The sequence below is a fragment of the Musa acuminata genome, chromosome BXJ2-8 (genome assembly GCF_036884655.1).
Source record: "Musa acuminata AAA Group cultivar baxijiao chromosome BXJ2-8, Cavendish_Baxijiao_AAA, whole genome shotgun sequence".
NCBI classification, from domain to species: domain Eukaryota; kingdom Viridiplantae; phylum Streptophyta; class Magnoliopsida; order Zingiberales; family Musaceae; genus Musa; species Musa acuminata.
The window spans coordinates 41,406,251-41,414,376 of NC_088345.1; the positions used below are offsets into that span (position 1 = coordinate 41,406,251).

Genomic DNA, 8,126 nt, shown 5'->3' on the forward strand with positions numbered 1-8,126 from the left:
TATGTATATATACATACATAAATATATATATATATATATATATATACATACATAAATATATATATATATGTATATATATATATATATACATATATATATATATATATTTATGTATATATATACCTTTATGTATATACATATAGGTATATATATATATATAGGTTGTGGCTTGCCAGTGACGTCATCGCGCACCATCCTGATGGCAAAAAAACCTCGAAATTTCTTTTGTCGCCATGAAATCGTCCAAATTCGATTGTCCTAACGTAACGTTTGGGTGACGGGATTCAAAATAAGCCCAAGCGGCCGATTTCCTTATTCGCAACATTGGGCCGATTCTGTTGAAACGGATCAAGAAAATCTGGACCCGACCCGACCCACATATTGTGGATAGCATGACTCTCTCAGCTCACCGCGCAGCATCGGGAGGCATAAATGACCTCAAAAACATTTTTCGGTTTCGAGTAGTCCGGTTTCTCATTTCTCGGTCTCACTGCGGTTAGCTGAATCTAGATCAGCCCTAGCCGCCGATTTCTAACCCATCAGAAGTTTGAGGTGCCCCCAAAGAGTTCAAACTTGTACGACCTCATTTCAACTTCAGCCATCTTGAGCGCGTCAGGTTCGCACGTATCATCAATTTGCCTCCTCCTTCCGATCGATTGTATTCTTTGCTCCTCCTCGTCCTTTCTCCTGTTTTCGTCGCCCCCAGAATTGATCCCTATTTTGCTCTCTTGTAGAGAAAAACCCGATTCTACGACGTTGGGGTTGGGGGTTAGGGTTCCGTTCGTCCGCACAACTGGTGGATTACTCGTTCTTGGTTTATAGGTAAGAAGATTTTGTTTCTCATGATAATTGATGAATCTATCCTTGAAGTGTGAAGAATAATTAGGAACGAGTCGATCTTGATAGGTTCTTCTGAATCGCGTCGCGTCGAGGGGGGAGATCTCGACTGTCGAGGAGAATAGGGGAAGAAGATGGCGTCTTCCGCATTGAAGGCTGCGGCGGGGAAGGTCGGCACTGCTGCCCGTAAGCAAGCTTTGACGCTGACCGATGCCGCGGCCGCAAGGATACGCCAGCTCCTGAACCTTCGCCAGCAGGCTTATCTCCGTCTCGGGGTCAAGGCCCGCGGCTGCAGTGGTCTATCCTACACCCTGAACTATGCTGGTCCGGTCTCTCCCTTCTTTTCCCTTTCAAAATTCTCCCACCTTGTTACATTTGATGATAGTCAACTCTTGTCCTTTTGGCTTTTTGAGTGAAATCGTGGGCTACTTCTCCGATTTGTTGAATTTTAATTTGTTGCTACGTGCTTTGAACTCCCCAATGATTTCATTAGGCGCTCTTGGTTTCAGTTTTCCTCAATTTTCTTGATGGTCGAGAGTTCTTTCTTTTGGATTCCTGTATCATATTGTATATTTGATTATTCTTTCTTTGAAATCTGTAGTCGATAATACCAAAAGAAAAACAACCATTTTTTGTTACCAAAATGTTATTGATCCTTAATTGAAATGGTTGAGTTCATAGACGTAGATGAGCATGCAGGTGTCGAAGTCTTCTGGACATTAATCAGCTTCTGCAGCTACACAATTGATGGAAAAAGATTGAAAAACATAAGTCTAACTAGATTGTCATGGTTACCATTTCAAGTTCTCATGTTTGCCTCTAATGACATTTACCCACTTAGATGGGGCTCAACATTCTACTTAGCAAACCATGAATCATCATTCATTCTTTGATATCAACACTTTCATGGGGTAAAGTTTTGATGAGAAGAGCTATTCTATCGCGAGATATTTGGTGTCAACCATCTTGGATACATTGTTTTACTTCAGGTTCATAGCATATATTTTGCCAACTGGATTCATTTCAGTTGTGCTTAGTTAATCCTTGATGTGCTGCTGTGCAGATGAAAAAGGTAAATTTGATGAGCTGGTGGAGGACAAGGGTGTGAAGATACTGGTTGATCCAAAAGCTCTTATGCATGTAATTGGAACAAAGATGGATTTTGTTGATGATGCACTAAAGTATGCTTTTATCCAAAGAATCATAATAGCTTCATTTATTCTTTGCAGTATACTAGAAAGGTCATCTCAATAAACCATGACATTTTAGATAATTGTTACTGCAGGTCAGAGTTCATATTCATCAACCCAAACTCAAAAGGGCAGTGCGGTTGTGGTGAATCCTTTATGACAAGCAGCAGCAGTCAAGATAATAAGCCATCTGGTCTGTGACATGTTCCTCTGGGGCATCTGAAGGTGGAATGTGGTCCTGCAGGAACAAATGTTGCAGTCGTCCACTGATTTAATTGCGTTACTGATTTCTCCTGAAGGCTTTCTGCATTGGGGAGGACATTCTTGTTGAGCAGTCATCTAATATTATGTTCTTGTAAATTTTTTTTTCATAGAAAAGGAAAAATTACTATGGATATGTTTGTGATCGTTTTGATTTTGCACAATAACATTGATGTATAATAATACCGTAATTTGGTTCTGTCAGTGTTTGAGCCGTCCAAATATGTTGATTACCTGATCTTTCATTCAATCAAAAAACTGGAGCCATTAATTGGAATTCTGCTTTTGAATTTACTTGCCTCTGTTTTATCTTCGTGGGATGTCATTCTGCTTGCAGTCATCCACTGATTTAATTGCATTGCTGATTTATGCTTAAAAGGAAACACATTTGGTCGAGCAGCCATGGTTCCGATAATTTGTAGTTCTGAATCGGAATCGGATTCTAGCGGTTTGGTTTCGCTACTCGAAATATAATTTGTAGTTCTGAATCGGAATCGGATTCTAGCGGTTTGGTTTCGCTACTCGAAATATAAACCTGATGGTTCTGGTTCAATTCTGGTCAGAAAAATAAATAAAAAAATAAAAAAAATTAAATGATCAAATATCCTTCTAAATGATGAATCTGTCACTTTTCATCGTTTAATAAACAAATATTTTAAGGGATGTTTTTTAAAAAAATAAGAAATAAAAAAAATGAAATAGATGGTTGCAGTTGTGGAACTGGAATCGCTTGGATTTCAGGTTCAAATTCGATAGAACTGAAATTGTCGATTCTGTAATCGAGATTAAGGCTAATCTAATATCGCATTCTTGTATTTTTTTTTTTCCATAGAAAAGGGAAAATTACTCTGTAAATAATACTTTTTTGTGATCATTTTGATGTGGCACAATGACATCGATAAATAACACTGTAATTTGGTTGTCTGAGCCATCCAAATAAGTCGGTTACCTGATTTTTCAATCAAATTTAATGGAGCCATTAAGTGGAACGGGAGCTTGGGTCCCAGTGGGGGCAATGAGCGGGGCCCACCAACTCCGGCGGTTAAAAAAAAGGATACCCGCGGATTAATCAATCACTGCTCCGTGCACGATTTCTGATGTATGCGTTGTATCGAAGTATATGATTGATTGCCTGCCTACTGGTTTAGACAATCTGCAAAGGTCTCTCATGTTTGATGAAACCTTTTGATAGGTTGCTCTCAAATTATTTCTCAGCCTTCTTTTTGATAAAATTATTGTCATGCAACCATTACCACGCACACAGCCAACCAATTGTAAGGACCGGAAATATGAGAAAAATGACGTGTAAATAAGATTTGACTTAGAAAGCATGACATCCAACATTGAACAACTTGTTCTACCTTGGAACATTCGCACAAGCTGAACAAGTTTGCTCCACCAAATTATGTCATCAGAAGTGAGAGAACGAGAAAAAAAGATGGGACATTAACAACATTGTTAATTAGATTCATCATCGGAGCTCAAAGCCACATCATCATCACACTTCATCTGGGTGACCAAGCTGCATGCTCACTTGTCATGTACGATGTGTAAGACAAGGGCACAAGGCAAAGGCCTCTACTCCTGAGTCCTCTCTTTGCTGGCTCATCACTCTCCTCATTTGATGCCTACATATTGGACACGGAAAACATTGACACAGTGTGTGTTGTGCCGGATCAAGTGGAAGGTCAAAGTTATAAGTTTATAGGTCAACTGCACATTTAGTTTTGATAGATAACATTTCATGTCACGTAGAATACTTGTACATACCTCTTGCATTGATGTCCTTGATCTTTTATTCCCAGATGGCCTCAGATATGGTACACTCAACTTCTGTAAGATGTACAAGTTAACGCTAAGAGATAACTACATAACAAAAATGCGTTTGCGGTCAAAGAACTTCTCATCATATTATAATAATGGTGGTTACCTCGACCTGGTCCAGAAGAAATTTAATGTACCCAATGGCCTCCATTAGCACTGAAGCTGTATCAGTCTACACGATGTAAGCCATGCCAAGAAGTTATATGAAGTTTAGAAGAAGAACAAAGTAATGTGCGATTGGGTAATCAGACTTGTATGCATGGCATCACATGTTATGAGCAGCACATAAGATCAGCAAAAGTATAGGCAAAACAATCCATCCTTTGTTCCTTAAGGCCTCCTGCAGTTTGTTTCTATAGTTCTAATTGACTCAAAGCATATAAATAGAGAAAGCTAAGACCAAAAGTTTTAGTCTCGCATTTAAAAATGAACTAAGACTTAGATTGAGTTCTAAGCATTTTAGGTTAGTGGTTTAGGCTCAATAAAATGACCAAATCAGATTGTGATAGATAATGTAAACATCCTAATATATTTTGCAAGCAAGCTGAAATAGAAGCATAATTTTTTTTTATAGTATAATTATCAAAGCAAGTGATTTCAAATAAAATATAATAATAGTCCTTAAATTATTTTACATAATATTAATTTTTTTTCTTATAGTGACATTTGTATCATGGATACATAGAAATATGATCTTTTGTAATTATATAAAAACACTTTGCTTTGATTTCCTCCTATCAGATCGTAGACATCTATAATGCAGTTAATTATTATTATTATTATTTTGTCAAAAATTGGATTGACTACTGAATAAAACATGATATTTTTTTTTTGTCAAAAAAATGAACAAAATACTCGTTGTCTGCCATTTTGTTCCCTTTTAATACACATTTCCTTTTGTAAATATGTATCATCACAAGTTGAAGAAAAAGTAAAGACCAAAGAATTGCACACAAGAACGTATCTAAACATTTGTGGAATAGGAATTGTTATGAGGTTTTTGATTACCTTCCCAAATGGAGCCACCAGCTGCTGCAGTGCTGCAATCCTCTCGCCAAGTTTCTCCTTCCTCACCTTATAATATTTATACACATATTTTAGTTTTATTTTCTGTAATCTCAATGCTAGCAAAATAATTTAGAGAAATAGACAGAAACAAGCTCAGGTTAGGGATGATTTGTGCTTCAGGAACTCAAAGCACTAATATATACCTTGAAAGGAGAGAAGGAAGAACGCTGCTCAACCCGAGGTTTTCTGGGCATGGTTGACAGGGGTGACTCGTGCTCCCAACTGCTGTTGGATCCCTTGGCTTCTGTTCCTCCACTGACCAAAGGTGGCATCTTCAAAGCAGCAACAGGTAAAGCAACGTTCATGTGTTAGCTTGACTGATGTATACGGAACCCTAAAAAAGGCACATTGATCTACTTTCTTGTTCTTTTCTGCAACTTCCTTTCGAAAAAGATGATTCATGTCATTCACTAAAGCTGAAAAGAGCTGCCTACTGGGTGTATGTTGTATCAGTGTAGGACCTTGGAATAGTAGTAGGCAAAGAAAACAACATGATAGACCTGAGATCTCTCTGGTGCAACTTAGGATCTCTTACACAGAAACATCAAGATGGATGCTCATCTAATTAACTCCTCATTTTGGAGGAAAAAGGCCCAGTATTTTCTTGTTTAGATTGGAAGAACAAATGAACCCACCTTGTGATGGTGGTGGAATGGCCCTTGAATTGATTCTGGAAGATGGTCAACCCCGGAGGACGCCATACTGGTGAACGAAGGTGGGCAAAAGCTCCTTCCTAATCTAGCTGAAGCCAATAGATTTAGTGCATGAAGATCCATGTCTAAGTAACCTGCAGAGGGTAATGGCGGATTCTGGCTCGAGTGTGACAAACCAGAAGTCGAAAAAGCCATGTTGATAATCCCTCGACCACTGCCACGAGAGCTATCAAACCTCGAAGTTTCAGACAGGTTTCCCGGCAGAGGTTGAAGGAGATCAGTCTGGCAATCTGAAGCTATGCTTCTTACGAAGAGCTTCTCCTGTAGTTGGCAGTCTTCATTAGAAGACCCATCCATGTAGAACTCATTAAGCTTCGGACAAGAGTTCTGGTGAGCTGGCAGCTGGTTCATAGAACCCCCTTCACCAATGACAGCCCAGTGAAACCCTAGGTCTTGAATCGTTTGGGTAGGTGGTACTCCACTGGCATCTGAAATGAAGTCATAATCATAGTTCCTGCACAAAGCCAATGACAACAATGAAGCAAATCCTCATATATAATGCAAGGTATGTATATGTATAGGTTTCAAATCCCTAGCGAGGATCTAAAAGTGGAAATAGAAGTAGCAAACAAATAAAGCAAGAAAATTCCAAATACTAGGAATTAGATAAAGTGAATTATGACTCCAATTAATGTGTTACACGTAGAAGCTGTGGAAGAACATGAAGAGTACGAAGAAACTTACAACATCTGGTGTTGATTCCACTCACGGTGGATAGCGTGGTCGTAGAAAGCTGGAGCTGCTGCTAAAGAGGAGCAGCCATTGAGGCCTTCTTGGTGGTAGTGATCCAGAGGTGAAGACCTCATGATGGTGTGTCAAAAGCCTTGAGAGTCCCAAGAAGAGAGAAGAGAAAGGCTCCTTCTTCTTCTTCTTCTTCTCCTCGACCCAAAGAAACGTTGGAGCAGCTGGTGCATATAAATCTACTTCACTTTCCCTACTTTTTCACTGGCTTTCCTCTCTTTCTTTTGCTGTAAAACCCATGCATCTTTCGAAGGCGCTGATGGTGGAGGGAGGGAGGGGGGAGTCGAAAGGGCTTCTTCTCTCCTCGGGTGTGTATCCGTAGGACTTTCTACAGTTCTGAAATTAAAGATGAGAGATCATCTTTTTTGCATCGAAAGAGAAGAGGAAAGAGATCATCTCCCGTCTCTCTCCATGTCCAGTCCTTTCGCTCTCTTTTCCTTCCTTTTTCTTCCCCCTCCCTTCGTATGATGTTACTCTCGCTGGCAATCACAGGGGGATGATTACACCTCCTCTGCCATTATAAGCCTTCGATCCCAAGGCTTTCCCACAAAAAACACCTGCAGGAGATGGTAATTATACCACCCGTGCTCTCTCTCTCTCTCTCTCTCTCTCTCTCTCTCTCTCTCTCTCTCTCTATTCTCAATACATGAAATCTTTAATATGTCATATATAATACTTCATTATATTTGGTTGGATAATGCATATATTGAAGTTAGTTTTACTCCATGTTTTAGGGTTGCAACAGACATAGATAGATGATACAAAAAGTAAAAAAACATACTGCCATTTGTAGCTTCTTCTATTCTTATTTATAAGATTATACCAAGCTATAAAAGCTTCTTTTTTTTTTTACCATTTATCTACTTCTTGATCTTTTCGGTTTACTTTTTAGCTGGTTGGAAAAGATTTATTTTATCGTTAAATATATATATAAATATATATATATATATATGTATATATATATATGTATATATATATATATATATGTATATATATATATATGTATATATATATATATATATATGTATATATATATATATATATGTATATATATATATATATGTATGTATACATATATATATGTATACATATATATTTATATATATATTTATATATGTATTCAAGATAACTAAGAATTGCTGACAAATATGTGAAACTTGAGTCAATTGAAAATTATTTTCTTCATATGTATGGCTTGAAAAAGATTTGGACATGATCTTCTACTCTGATACCATCTTAATTTGCCATTAATGTTATTTCATCTGAAACCTTAACCTTATTTATGAGATAAAAATACTAACAATCTATGTCACAACATCACTGGAAAAGACAAATCTTTCCATCTTCTTGTTCTTGGTTTAATATTGGAGAAAATAATTTTTGAACTAAGAAAACGATCCATTGAAAGAAAAAGCCGTGAATATCACATAAGTTTAAGAAATACGAGATATAATGCCATCAAAATTCTTGAATAAAATTTTCCTTATTTTTA

At 37.6% G+C, this 8,126-nt stretch overlaps 2 protein-coding genes across 2 annotated transcripts; one reads left to right on the forward strand and one right to left on the reverse strand.

Moving 5' to 3' along the window:
- The first annotated feature begins 439 nt into the window (after positions 1-439).
- Positions 440-2,487, forward strand: LOC135619481 (iron-sulfur assembly protein IscA-like 1, mitochondrial). Its single transcript, XM_065121533.1, has 5 exons — positions 440-616; positions 735-822; positions 907-1,161; positions 1,901-2,018; positions 2,123-2,487. Exons 3-5 carry the CDS (start codon positions 972-974, stop codon positions 2,226-2,228), a joined length of 414 nt encoding a protein of 137 aa, XP_064977605.1. The 5' UTR covers positions 440-616; positions 735-822; positions 907-971; the 3' UTR covers positions 2,229-2,487.
- A 1,089-nt stretch (positions 2,488-3,576) lies between these two features.
- On the reverse strand, positions 3,577-7,195 carry LOC135618216 (transcription factor bHLH110-like). The gene is made up of 7 exons (XM_065119081.1): positions 6,578-7,195; positions 5,816-6,347; positions 5,324-5,452; positions 5,121-5,186; positions 4,219-4,284; positions 4,059-4,121; positions 3,577-3,916 (listed from the first exon to the last, which is right to left on the reverse strand). The coding sequence occupies exons 1-7, from the start codon at positions 6,697-6,699 to the stop codon at positions 3,794-3,796; spliced, it is 1,101 nt and encodes a 366-aa protein (XP_064975153.1). The 5' UTR covers positions 6,700-7,195; the 3' UTR covers positions 3,577-3,793.
- Positions 7,196-8,126: the final 931 nt, after the last annotated feature.

Coding starts and splice junctions, on each gene's coding strand:
- LOC135618216 (XM_065119081.1), bottom strand. CDS start 6,699: ATGAGGTCTTCACCTCTGGATCACTACCACCAAGAAGGCCTCAATGGC. Junction 4,285..5,120: donor TGGTGGCTCCATTTGGGAAG/GTAATCAAAAAC, acceptor TACATCGTGTAG/ACTGATACAGCTTCAGTGCT. Junction 4,122..4,218: donor TTCTTCTGGACCAGGTCGAG/GTAACCACCATT, acceptor TACATCTTACAG/AAGTTGAGTGTACCATATCT.
- LOC135619481 (XM_065121533.1), top strand. CDS start 972: ATGGCGTCTTCCGCATTGAAGGCTGCGGCGGGGAAGGTCGGCACTGCT. Junction 1,162..1,900: donor CTACACCCTGAACTATGCTG/GTCCGGTCTCTC, acceptor GCTGCTGTGCAG/ATGAAAAAGGTAAATTTGAT. Junction 2,019..2,122: donor TTTGTTGATGATGCACTAAA/GTATGCTTTTAT, acceptor TTGTTACTGCAG/GTCAGAGTTCATATTCATCA.